The sequence below is a fragment of the Amblyomma americanum genome, chromosome 1, assembly GCF_052857255.1.
Source record: "Amblyomma americanum isolate KBUSLIRL-KWMA chromosome 1, ASM5285725v1, whole genome shotgun sequence".
In the NCBI taxonomy this organism is placed as follows: domain Eukaryota; kingdom Metazoa; phylum Arthropoda; class Arachnida; order Ixodida; family Ixodidae; genus Amblyomma; species Amblyomma americanum.
In genome coordinates this window covers 210,194,349-210,208,213 of record NC_135497.1, presented here as the reverse complement: position 1 = coordinate 210,208,213, position 13,865 = coordinate 210,194,349, and the positions used below count along the sequence as shown (strand labels likewise).

At 48.5% G+C, this 13,865-nt stretch overlaps 1 protein-coding gene across 12 annotated transcripts in view; it reads left to right on the top strand.

Annotated features, from left to right (window-relative positions):
- Nucleotides 1–13,865, top strand: part of cac (calcium voltage-gated channel subunit cacophony) — a 530,251-nt gene that overhangs the window by 456,833 nt on the left and 59,553 nt on the right. For all 12 annotated transcript variants that reach the window (XM_077648396.1, XM_077648390.1, XM_077648387.1 and 9 more), the window contains 7 exons: nucleotides 2,013–2,113; nucleotides 2,803–2,958; nucleotides 4,064–4,290; nucleotides 4,741–4,844; nucleotides 7,232–7,347; nucleotides 7,824–7,883; nucleotides 10,663–10,755. In XM_077648396.1, the coding sequence (XP_077504522.1) occupies nucleotides 2,013–2,113; nucleotides 2,803–2,958; nucleotides 4,064–4,290; nucleotides 4,741–4,844; nucleotides 7,232–7,347; nucleotides 7,824–7,883; nucleotides 10,663–10,755 (857 nt within the window). The remainder of the gene's footprint in view (nucleotides 1–2,012; nucleotides 2,114–2,802; nucleotides 2,959–4,063; nucleotides 4,291–4,740; nucleotides 4,845–7,231; nucleotides 7,348–7,823; nucleotides 7,884–10,662; nucleotides 10,756–13,865) is intronic.

Below are 13,865 nucleotides of genomic sequence, written 5' to 3'. Positions count from 1 at the left end.
TTTTTTTTGCCCCAAACGCTTCAGTCTGCATGCCTGCGTATAGCGCCGTCGTCCCCTTCTTGTGCGCTTTCTTCTGTGGACCCCATGACAAGGACTTTTGGACTTTTGCTGCATTTGGGGAAAATATTTCCTCCGTTTAAGGTAACACGAATACGTTTGCGTTGCAAAAAAAGAAAAAAAGCGAGAGGGGGAGGAGAAAGAGGTCAGTCGATATTTGAAGTTCTAGATTCGATTATATTTTGCTCCAGCATTCATAGAAAGGTCTTCCTCCTTCCAGCGAGTAACGTAGCTATGATTTGAATCCAGCCGACGTGACGATCTTTTATGGTGACCTTACGGCCAGCCGTGTGTTCTCTTTGGCCCCTTTCCTGCTTCCTTAGGTTGCAAATCACGCAGTCTCTTTTCGACGTCCATAGACTGATAAGTTGGGGCGATAGGTTTTCCCGCCCACATATCTTTCCAGGTCAGCCAGAGCTCCATTGTCATACCTCTAACCGACAGAAAAGTAGAAACGAGAAAGTGAATGCAGACGAGTCTTGCTGACTGCGAATCTTGTTACGGGCGGCGCAGTGCGCATTTTGTCCAAACCGACACTGACGGGTATGGCCGAATACGCTTTGCATTGCTAATCGGAAATCATCATAAACATACAGACAAAGCAAATCGCTAATAACATTGAAGGTGAAGCAGATCTTAGAGCGGACGGAAAACATGCACACCAACGTTGAGAGCATACTTTCTATCGCGTGAGATTTTGTCCGGACACCCAGTGATGAAGTTAGCGCGTCCAGGACACTCCTGCCGTCCACTTCGGTCGCTTTTACACCTAACAAAGACAGAACACATGCTATATCGCGGTAGTAGTGAGTGGACCGATTTCATTCATGTGTTATTCAGCGTCAACCTCGAATTTCGTTAGACATTTTGCTCGAGCTACCGGGCAATAGATGCTTATTCTGGTTCTCGAAGCCATAAAGCACGGGACTGCTTCCGCCGCCTCGTGACGTTTGTGAGTGATAGGACTAATGCCCTGCTACACTTAGCACCTCGACAAGTTCCGCGGACGTTTAGTAGCGAAGCTTCTCTACCGAAGATGGTTTTTTGCACACGACAAACGCGTAAGCGTGCTCGTAGAGGTAAAAAAAAAACAGCTATACTGTTGCTACTAATTAAGAACGTTGCAGCAAAACACGTTATGGGGCAAGTTGGTGCATGGCTTGAGTAGATGAAGCGCACGAAGGAAAGCACACAGACAAAGCGCCTGTCTCGGGTTATTTGTTGTCTGTGTGCTGGCATCTACTCAAGCACATTTCGTTTACAGAGGACTATACGCCTTTTCGCCCTCGACTATCTCCAGTATGAAATAACTAAATAATCAAATAGAGATAACCATAGCTTCTATAATCTTCCCGCAGTGTAATGGCAATGTTTATACGTATTTAAATACATTGCGTTGTGAATGCCTCCGGCACTAGCGAATAGCAGTGGGCAGTCGTGAGTGTGACGTCATGTACACGCATGGGATTGGTACCCTCACGTGCCATATGTGTAGTGAAACGTCGCGGTGCCATTGCGTATTTGCACTTTTCTTCGCGCTCGTCCGCGATAAAGTCCCTAGATCAGCTTTGCTTTTGCTTTTTTTTATCTGTTTTTTTTAGAAAAGCTCATGACGGGACTTTAGTCCCCGACGCCGCTAACCCAGCAAAACGCAGCTGACACACCTATCGTTCTGATAAACGCAGTGGCACAAGTCGTCGTCCAAGCTCTCTGTTCTTCCTGTCGTGACGGCCGAGACGAGCGAAGCGGTCCTGTAGCCTTCGCCAACGCGCACAATGGGCGAAGTGGTAGGGAAGCCGTGGCACGCAGGTCGGACGGCGCCCGACGCGCGAACGCTGCTGCTCACCGCGCGCGACTGGTAGCGGCGAACTTGCATGCGCAGCGCGGCAGCCTAGCGGCCGCTTTGTAGCGTAGACCCGTAGTTAGAGCATCCCGCTCCCCTTGTTTGCTTGCAGGTTTGTTACCTACTTTGTACCGGAGGATTTAGATTTAGATCTCAGAACCTTGAGAGCCATCAGGGTGCTTCGACCCTTGAAGCTGGTCTCCGGAATCCCAAGTGAGTTCTCCCTCGGGCAGCGTCACTCCGCCGCGCGGCAGGCGGCTGCGCTGGCCGCGGCGGCGAACCCGTCTCGCCAAGCGTTGACCCGAAGAGAACTTGTTGTGCTTGCTTACTGCTTCGTCACCGCCTCAACGCGCTGCAAAGGGTGCGGAGAAAACGGACGGGAGGGATCAAAACAGCGTTACGCTGTGACACTGTGCTTACGACAACAGGAAATTTGCGTTTGCTCCGTGAGGATTACTGCCGTGCACGCACCCACATCGTTACACTACATGTGCATGACTGCAGAGACAGTTTAAGCGCTCTCGAAGAAAGGAACGGAGCACAAAGCATGAATACGGAATATATGGGGTAAAGCCCAACTAGATTGTCGCGTGCGAGAACACAGCGCCTACAATATCAAGGAAAGTAAAAGAAGAAAGATAAAGGGAGGGAAGTGAAATAGCTACGGGCAGATCTAGGGGGATTCGTTAGCTTCCTTTGACGGGCATCGATGCGGATATGCTCCTCCTTTGCCAGGGTTATTCTTGCAAATGGCCGGCTTCAAGAGGCGCGATATGTGAAATGTGTGCATTAGAAATAGAGCAGCGTTTGTTTTTTGTCAAGGACAGATAGGAATGCATGCGTTGAACACGTTGACAGCAAACCGGGACTAATACCAACCTTGTTTTCCGCTGCTTTTCCAGGCCTTCAAGTAGTGTTGAAGTCCATCATCAAAGCCATGGCGCCATTGCTTCAAATAGGACTTCTTGTTCTCTTTGCCATCGTTATATTTGCCATTATTGGCCTTGAATTTTACAGCGGTGCTTTACACAAAACATGCTACAGCTTAGAAGATGCAAGTAAGTACCTTAGCTGCTTGCTCACGTACTGCATGAGTGGAGTATCGAGGGGCTGACATCTAATTTTGCTAATGTGGGCACTGGAGAGAATACGGAGGCGTAGTGTTTTGGACAGAAACGCTCAAACACGAGCGCAATATACTTGAGAAATTCCTCAAGGTCGCACTTCCGGCCGCTCTGGTGCCAGCTCTGAGCTACGTTCTTTTATATTTTTTTTCGACTCGTGCAGTTAAGTTATTCACGCGGATATATCCCTCTATATGTATTATGTCAAAAGGTAAAAGTCTTTCAATTCTATTTTAGGAGCATGCCTTTAATCTATTTTCTTATTCTAGGCGCCTCACAGTATAGCCATCTCTCGGTGGTATATTAGGAACGGTCTTTGTTGCTTCGCACCACACGCCCCGGCATCATTTTGCCCTTCTCTCTAACGTCGCCGCTTCTCCAGTCTGTCTCCCACGAAAGAAGTTGTCACCAGAACGTGGAAGTACGCCTTGGAATGTTGCACGCGCCCAATACAAGTTGCCTACTGCCGAAGGCCTTGTTTTCAACTTGGCTTGTTCATTGATACTTTTCCGTGTTCGTCGCAGCATGAAATCACCTTATGTTTAGCAACCATCCGCAGTTTACGTTAAAAATATTTTTCGCCCTAACTAGCTGGCCATCAAACAAAACTCACCTACACCCTTCCTACACCTACACACCTACCTACCTACGCATTTTGTTTTTCGGAAGGCGTCACATTAAACTTATACTTGGTATTCCAAACTAATACGCGTCCCACGAAACCGCAGCACCTTCCTCTCGTGACTACAGTCGCCATATGGTCTTGTGCACTTGCGTCTGTGCAAAAACGCCGCAAACAGCATATGGCTTCGTTAGCCTGAAAGATGAATAATAACTCCCTAGTGCTACGTCCTAGCGTCAGCAGCTATTTCTTCAGAGTGAGGAGTACCCTTGACGCACTTACAAGGACGCCCCTGCAACTACGCTCTGTACGCACAGCCGGACGAGATCGGTGCATGACGCCTATCAGGGCACATCCTTCCCGTTCTATTTCCTCCGGTATTATTGTCGTGTTTTCTAACTGCGGTTCCTCTTTCAGACGAGATCGTTCCGGAGGGCGAGCAGGAGACGCCCTGCTACCAGGACTCTCCGATAAACTCGTCGCATCCTTCCGGGGCGTACATTTGCGACCACAACACCTCCATCTGCAAGGAGGGCTGGATCGGCCCTAACTACGGCATCACTAGCTTCGACAACATCTTTTTCGCCATGTTAACTGTTTTTCAATGTATCACCATGGAGGGTTGGACGGCCATTTTGTACTGGGTAAGTACAAATGGCCTCGCCACTGCGCGCGACCACGCTGAACGCTATCGAGAGAGAACCTTCGCGGCGATACAAGTGTCGCTTGTAATTTCTGCATACTGAGAGCCGGCCCCCTTTTACGGCACAGCCAGTGATTGGCTAATGGCTTCGGGGGCGTCACTGTCTTACCTTACAAAATTTTTTTTTGTAGGCTGTTTAAGGGCATCTTTGTAACGGATCGCAGCAGCTGATGTCACTCTCACGATTTGCTCGTTTCACTGCTGCGCCAATAACCACGGATAATAACTGGACGCGGCACGTGCCACCCTATATGGCGCCTTGCTATCCTTACCCAACTCCGCAATGTCGTCTACGTTACCATGCGAGGGTGCCAGTTTAAACACCGTGAAAAGCGACGGCACTAGTCCTGGATGTCCTACTATACCACTGCTTTTCTTCCTTTTTTTTCAGACAAATGATGCCTTGGGTAACTCATTTAACTGGGTGTATTTCGTACCTCTCATCATCCTGGGATCCTTTTTCATGCTCAACTTAGTTCTCGGTGTTCTTAGTGGGTAAGTACATTTGGCTCCATACGTGTTTGCACCCGCGCTCTTGCGTTGAGCACAACCCATTTCTCTTAGTTACTTCTAGCCAGCCGCTATATGGGCTACGCCATAATTCTGAGCACTCTTTTTAGAATCGCCGATTGTCAGCGCCACAGTGATCTGAATTATTAATGCGCCATTGGGGATCAGTAAGAGGCTTTGCTGATTGTTAAGTCGGTTTCTCCACGATGCACATTGCCCCACTAATGGCTTCGGTGGTTTTAAATCAAACAAGGGCGGAGTGCGGATTACACGTGCCAACACTAAACAGGTGGACTGTACCATCCCGGGAACACACACATCATTTTTCCCGTTTCGAAAGCTGCCCGCTCCGCCATCCGAAGCAAGGTGAACCTCAAGGTTCTGAGCCTGTGTTATGGCGGAACAGCAGTCTTTCTGAAGAGAGCATGTAGCCGCAGCTCGTGTTTTATGAAACTAAACATGTCAGGGAGGTTCCCATGACACTCGCACTTTCACATGTCCAGCACGAGCGTGCGTATGCGGGGCTCACTGACGGCTAGTGACGACACAGTGCAACGTGGAGGGGCCAACTTAACAAATATGAAACCGGTTTGCGGTGGATAACCTGGCTTAACAATTTGGCTAGAGACGCACTAAGTGAAAAGAGGCGATCAATTAGCAGCACATGCACTGCCAGAAATAAGAAGCAAAAACAAATATCGCTCGAAACATTTGCGCTTTATGCTTCAATCGGAGAAAAGCCGCGTCGTCTCTCTGTGAATCTGTAGTTAAGGGACAATATTCGTAAACTCCTCCATCTCGCGTTAGTCTGTTCTGTGGTTAGTCGGCGCTTTTCTCTGTGTTCAATGTGAATGGGTAACTGTCGCCTTGGCTGTCACGCTCGGTCAGCTATCGACGGCCAAAAATGGAACGCACTTACGTGAGAGACTGTTCGTGAATTGGCCGCAGTTTGCTGCCTAAATAGGTACCTATTTTTTAAGGTGGGCTTTATGAGTTAGAAGAGCTTTTTTTTTCGGCCTAGCATTGTCAGCAGTGTAGCGCATAAGCTAAGACTTGCTAACTAGCAGTCTGGTAAACTAATAGTGAATTGTTATCTTTGTAACTATTGCTGTTAGTCTCCTTATTGATTGAGAGGCGTAGCCTACCGTCCGTGATATCCTTATCAGTTTTTATAATTTCGATAACGCAGTTACCCTCGGTGCTGTGGCCTAACATATTGTCCCTACATTCGCGGCAATACCTATGCGCTTTCGAGAAGCTTGCAGGCGAAGCAATGAATCCAGTGCACGTAACTCGTCGAAATAGCCAGAATTTGTTGTGCCACAACGCCGGGGGTAATAGCGTTTTCGAAATTCTAAAAAACTGATATGGATATTACTCACCGTGGGCTACACGCCTCTCAATAAGACTAACAGTAATAGTCAGAAAGTTAACTGTTCAATATTAGCTATCCAGCCTGCTAGTCAGCATGTTTTAGCTGTATTCTGATGCGCTACACCGCTGACGATGCTATGCCGAAATAAAGCGCTCTTGTAACTCAAAAAGTTTGTTTTTGAACATTTCAGAATATCTTAGGTGCAACACCTGATATCTTGGCGAGGGCGTTATTGCATTTGGTGTGCATGCTCAGCATGTTTGTGTTCCTTACCCGTTGCCGCTGTGGTCGAGACGAACCTCTCCATCAAATTTTTCACGCCTGCATGTCGTGTTATCGTCCTGCCTTCGGGTTCGCGCCGTTAATGAACTTACGTCTTCTTGTTTTTCACAATGAAACTATCTCTAATTTTCTCATGGTTTCATGGCGGAAAACTTTTGTGTTTTGGGTCTTTTTTGTGCAGTTCTTGGCAAAAAAAATGGCTCCAATAGCTACAAATTAAGTTGTCAACTCGCAATGTAGTTCCTTGCTTAAACGGAATGTTTTAGAATTTTGTTACTTTTAGTGGCCTCACAAAAATTCACTTGATTTCATTTTTTTTGCATGCCACAGACACGAGGGCTGTTAAATACGAATTCGCGCTTTTTGCTTCGACATGTACGTTACCGAAATTAAATTCTCACTTACATTATACAATGCGACATTATTTGTCATTGTCGCCTCCAGAAAATTGGAAATAGGCTGGTGAAAAAGATACAGCCAGCAATGCAAGCTCTTGCTTTGTGGAAGTAACTGGCGGTCATTCGAGTTTCAGATCTCTATAAAAACCTCCGAAAAACCTAGATTCTTTCTACTGTGCACACCAGTAACAGTCGGAGCTAACGTGACCAGGCGACCGGTTGCTATACCATGGGCTGCGCGGGAGAGGGGGGGGGGGGGGGGTGTAAAGGAAGACCCATTCTCGTGTTTCTCAATGGTGAACCTTGTTCCTTTGCAGAGAGTTTGCAAAAGAGAGAGAAAGGGTAGAGAACCGGCAAGCCTTTCTCAAGATTCGGAGACAGCAGCAGTTAGAAAGGGAGTTGGACGGCTACGTCGAGTGGATATGCAAAGCGGGTGAGTTGGCCCCAAGTCCCTTTTCTCTCTCTCTCTTTCCCTTTTTGCAGCCTCTCTCAATTTCCATGAGGTTGTAAGCCATCTCGCAGCTGGAGCACTTGTTTCTGAAACTATTGCGATGAAGTAGAAACACACACACACACACACACACACACACACACACACACACACACACACACACACACACACACACACACACACACACACACACACACGCACGCACGCACGCACACGCACACGCACGCACGCACGCACACACACACACACACACACACACACACACACACACACACACACACACACACACACACACACACACACACACACACACGCACGCACACACACACACACGCACACGCACACGCACACGCACACGCACACACACGCACACGCGCACACACACACGCGCGCTTTTCTGCAACAGAGAAATGTCTAGCGGTGGCCCCGTTGAGCTCATTCTCCTCGTTCCCACGCAGAGGAAGTAATTCTGGCGGAGGAGAGAACGACGGAGGAAGAGAAGATGCACATAATGGAAGGTAAGTTCGACATACCTTTTTCTTTATGTTGCCGAACAGTACGTGTGCTTGCGGCACATATTCAAAAGATCTGGCTACTAGACAAGAAGACAGTGGCGAACGAATCTCAGTGGCTGAACGGATCTAGCCAACCTCAGTGTGCACAGTTCAGCGTTCCATATCCGTGTTCATGATACAGTTCTAGCGAATTGGCTGCAGCGTTGTTCCTTTTGCCGAAAATATGGAGGTTACAGGGACTCAGTGCGAGTAGAAGATGCGTGAACTTTTTTCAAATGTCCGTGCATATTGTCACAAAGTGGTGACTGCAGTCCGAAGAGCAGAAAGGCCACGAAAATGGTGTCTAAACAAAACTCTTTATTTGGGCTGACTTGCACCCACAGTGGACCGAAGCCGTCGGCGGCGGCGTAGCAACAGGCGTGCTCGGCGGTCGTCGAGCAGAATGCCCGCCGCTGTCTGCCGTGCTCAATTTAAAGCTGATAGCGAACTTTCTAGATAAAGCGTGCAGAGATACTAGAACATTATGGAACAATGTAGCATCAGCTCTGCCTGGATGCGATCAATCGATATAAATCTGGTCGCGTCTTGCATCGCAAACAAAGCGATGAAGCAGCGTGCCGGCAGCTTTGAAGAATGAACAAACAAACACGGCAAACATTCGCCGCAACATGTAGACGGCATTTTTGGGGGAATATGGGATGACAGTTTTTCTCATTCTTTTCATTATATTTCTCTCTTTTTTTCGCCATGCGTATCTTTTTGCGCCGCCTAGTTGAAGGAAGAGACACTGATCTTCTAAGTACAAGAATCCAAAATCCTGTAATTAAGTACTGTATAAATGTGTTGTTCATGATATTGAGAGGAAACAAGTGAGGATAATGTATTTCACCCAATAAGGCGCCGTTTTTACAGTTTAAACATCATCGATATTCTAGAGTAAATAGCGATGTGCTTCTTTTTCCTTTCCTGGAAGATAGATTTCCGCATTCGTTAAAAACGTCGTGCTATGCTTTAAGAGCTTATGAGATAATAGGAATATTGCTGTGTAGCATGTGATACGTGTTCAGACGAGCACTGTTACCTCCAACAACTATTCCCCAGGAGCGAGTTTTCACCCGTCATCCTGAGGTGTACATGGCAAGTTAAATAAAAAAAAATAGGCCTAGTTAGAGGCGGCCAGTGAAGTGATTAGTTTTCTTCGCGCTGTAAAAGCGAAAATTGCCAGCTATTCATTTAACACTCAGACGCGCGCTGTTTTAATAGTCTCTATAGCTAATTTCATATTTAAAAGGATCTTGTTACCTTTCTCATAATGCCTTTAGCACTGGTTGGAAAAACTCCGCATGTACTCTGCAGAAAACTCTGCATGATAGCACTGCATGAGAAAAACTCTGCATGAACTCAGCCCTCAGCTGCGCCAGTTTTTAGACGCTCCGAAAGAATACCTCTTGTTCTCGGTAACCGCATCATTACCAAGGGCGAGAAGCCAAGCGTGCCTGAACAGCGGCAAGCGGCTCTGCTGCTTGTCGCACTGCGTTAAAAATTATTGTGGGCTCAGTCGAGCTGCTCTCATTTCACTGGCTTTTCAACCTTCACCTTGCCTGAACACTCACACCACAACCATCTCCACTGTTAAACCTTGCACCCTCGGTGCATAGGAACCGCTCTCTGCCGGAGCTCTTTAAGGATCGTAGTTTAGAAACTCATCATACGGACTATGCATGCACCAAAATCCGACGCTCTGGCTAAGCCAAACTTTGGAGCTTAGCTGATTGCAACGCCAGTTGCGGCAGTCAGATTGAAAATAAGAACAGTCGCAGGGCGTCGCCAACAGCTAATTCCTCAGCTCACAGGCGGCGCCATAATCTGCTAACCTCCGAAAATGGCCACAGGTTTTCGCCTAATTTTAATTCAGAGCTTCTTAGCAGGATAAAGGACTCAGGCTTTCTGCCAGCACGTGCCTTCGTGTTGCGCGAGCGTTTGTGAGTGCAGGTGCGGGAAGGCGAACAACATCAAGCACCGTGCTCACTTAAAAAGCTGCCCTGAAACGTCTTTCGAGCACAGTAAATAAACTCGCTGAACCGCTAGATTATGTTGTCATGAACATTTTAGCCAAATAGTACACTTCTTCACGCCGCAGAGAATTAACGCACAATCTCGCTCGAAAACGGGCGAGCCCTCTTCAGCGACTTTTTCAAACCCGCGCGCTCCTCCGTTCCACGCATCTGGATATGTCGGTTAAGAAATGGCGATTGCTGAGATTCTTTCAGAGGTCACGCAGCTACAGTGGCCGCGTCCAGCCTGCCATGTCTCGCCGGCGCGTCAGCAATATCCGCCGTCCCGGGGAAATCTCGTGCGCAGAGTGGGTGAGGCCGGCAGAGGAGCGCCGACCTTTGGAGCATGCAAAAAGCGACCTGGTGAGGCAGAAAGGCCCGCTGATATTCAGATTTTGACTGCAGGTAACTCAGCTTCTACAAAAGGCACTAAAAAAATCCTTGCTGGAGGACATTGCTGAAGCGGCGTCCTTTAACATCCCAGGCATACCGCAACTTGATTGTACAGTGTTGCGGGGTCCTGTTAATGACGCATAAAGGTGGCGTCTGAGAACGAAGACACTGAAGTTAATGCCACGTCGACTAAGCGCAGAAACAGTACGATGGCAACTTTGGTGACGTGTTCGCAAGTTGAGAGCGTTATTCTGCGACGCGCCGGAAAATGTTGCGTGGGTTCATGCGGCGTTGCGTGTGGCTGCGTGGCGCCTTACACTGGTCGTATCTTGCAGCTCGCAGGCGAGCGGCCAATAAGCGTAAGAAACTAAAGAGCATGCACAACAAGAGCACGGACGAAGAAGAGGAAGAAGAGGTGGAGGATGAAGGTGAGCTGCGGCCGCCCGATCACCCCGCAACGGTGCTGCCGAGTCGCCCTCAGTTCTTTGGCCCTTCGCCTTTTCGTGTGTCGATGGCTTCTTTCCTTTGCGCTCGCTGTGTGTGCTGTGCCCCGACAGGGCAGCTAACAGTTTGCATCGCAACCTATATTGCAGCCGCTCCTACCGAACCTATTGCATCTCGAATGGCAAAGTGCTTCTTCTGCATCTGCGCTTTTGAAGGCGCCTATGAAGCAGCACGCACTGCGCATGAGAAGCGAAACGCAGTTGCTAAATCCGAAGCGCCGTTCATTCTAAACCAGGACTATGTCACGACTAGCGCCAAAAAAAAAAAAAAAAGGCTGTTTGGTTTCGGCTGGTTTTGAAAGAGCGGCGTCCGTCAAAAGGTCACCGAACCGCAGGGTTCGCTGTTGGAACGTCTGGTGGGACACAGCGGGCGCTCCTAAAGTACCAGGTTTCTGGAGAGGTACTCTTTTTCGCCCCTCCGGAGGTCTGGAGTTTCAAGGGATGCCTCAACTGTCTCACTACACGCCTCGGCAACAAGCCCTGCGGCCTGCGGACTTTCTGCCAGCGCTATGCCCCAAAGCGGCAAACGTATGGCGCGCAAATGGAACGGAGACTGGCGCACACGCACGCGTGCTCGTGAGTGTGGCCTTCTCCTCGTTCTTGTTCTTTCGTCGCCGTTTTCTTTTTTTTTCCTGTTTTTTAAACTTTCTTCTCTTCTGGCCTAAAACTTTTCTGCCGGATATCGTAACTTTGCTTCTCGTTAACCGCGTGTAGGTGAAACAAAGGAGCGCTGCAATGAACTCGTAGTTTCTTTGTCGCATGCTGCCTGTTTTCTTAGTTCGTCCGATGCATTCATTGAGAAGTATAATGTAAATGTCGAGACGGAGAGTGCCCTTTAAAAGTTCTATGCTCAAGTGTTTGTGTGGTTACCCACACCGATTCGACGGCCGTTCAGAGAAATGTTTCCAATGTCAAAATTCGCGTTATTATTTTTATGCAACGCTAGATTTTTTAATTGTTTTGCTGGAAAAATCGTGTTGTCTAACAAGGAATACTAGGAGTTAAGCGCGCTCGCGCTTCTTGTTTCGAGGCTCCGAACGTGTCTCGAGTTCACCTCAAAAGTCGTGCGTCAAGATCAGTGCTTACGCGTGTACAGCTGCAATGGCCGGCGCAAGTGTCCGCATTCCTCGGCCAGTTCCCGATCCTAGAGTCACAATCATTTCAATTAAGCCAGACATGCGCCTCACAATGCCTCTCATAAAACGCAAAGCATGCCCGCAAGCCTGCTTGCTACACGCGGAAAAGGCCGACATGAACGGCACCTCACGTTGCCGCCTTTCTAGACTGCAGTGCGCATGATTCGCCTAAAGAGGACCGGTCTGAATGACGCGTATAGGGATAACTAGAGAGGGTACGCGTGTTTGAATTAGTACTAGTCTTGCCGAAGCGCCCTGTGGTTAAGAAGCCGTCCTTCCCCTCACTTTTTCTGACCTCTGAGGATTTCGCCTTTCACGTCTCGCGCTTCATGTCTCGAATCAGCTTCAATTCCACCACCTCCTCTTAAATTTTAGGCAGGCGACTGCGCGTGACACGTACGTTCAGCGCGACAAATCGGAACTTGTATTCTTGCCCGTAGAACCGGCGATACGTCTTCTCGAGCCGTAGCACGCCTGATGAATGGGTGAGGGCGACCGACCGCACAACAGTCAGGGCTATACAACGGGCTTGCCACAGTCAACCATTCTGTAATAACGGCGGCGTCCCTCGATATACCATCTATTCCGCGCGAGGCCTAATGCCTGCGTGAGCCTCTCTGCTTTCACTTTATTCCCGAGATCTAGAGGTAATCTCCTCTCTCTCTCTCTCCCTCTCTCTCTCTCTAAGATCGCTTCCCAATTTCGGGCGCTATATACAAAGCCTAGAGGAGGACGTTTCCCACTTGTTCCTTAGGCGCAGAGCTGCGACATGGGCAAATCAGCTGTGCGCGAATTAAGACTTCAATACACATTCGCCGACGACGAGCAGTGCGGTACGCCTTATTCGCGGCCTAAATGCTTTCCGGCGTGCATGGTTGGCGCCGATAATTACTAGCAACGCGTGAGTTGATTCGCAGAGGAAAGCTAACCCGGGAAAACTTCCAAGGCGTGAGGTGCTGTTCGTGTGGAGCCTGTTCGCTTTATGAGTTTCACGTCTGTTCTCGGCAATGCATGAAGAGCGCACATGGCCCATTCGCGTCATTTATGCGCTGCCTTGTCTCACAGAGCGCGCATGGCTGAGCAGGCTTTGCTGCGTTAAGTTTCGCCCGCCGCACTATCGCTGAAGCCACATTACCTTCTGCCTTCGGTTCCTGCAGAACATTCGCATATTAGTGCGGGGTGTCCTACCTGACTCCGACTAGATTTTACCGATGGAACAGTTGGTTCGAAGAAAATCGTGGTGCAGCACTTCTTTATAAGTTCGGCAGCACCAAGCAATACATTTCGAGATAAAAATGAATTAATTTACAAGTGTCATTAGGCTTTGAAAAAACCGCCATTGAGTAAAAAAACTTTACGCTTGCAAGTAAATAAGCAAATAAAAGCTGCGCTTTTTCATGGGCTTCAGCATGGAATCAGTCCTCTTCATTTAGCAAAGGAGCCCAGCGAAATACCAGCTCAGCCAGATAGTTGGTATCTGCTTTTATTAGGTGCTCCTGGGGCCGTATTCTGTAGCGATTCATTTTCTGCTCACTTTTTCTGTCCCTAGACTGTTTGTCGCTGCAGCCTGTGGCGTGACGGCCGGGAGCTAGCGATAATTAAAGGCTGAGCGAGATATTTACAAACAGGCGGCCTCAGGATTGCTCTGTCCAATCCAGACGCCCCTTCTACACAATGCTAGGCTTTGGCCGACAAATCGTGTTTCTCGAGCATGAAATTGAGCAGGACATTTGTGGATTCTTGAGCACGCACCAGGCCCTGATCGTATTACAAAAGCGTTTTCCTAATGCCAGTAGTAGGTGAACTGCATTTGGTTGAACTGCAAAACTTGCTCGTCGCAATCCACATTATCTGAGCTCTTCCGTTTTCGAGGACTCGATATATCCCTGGCACCACGTA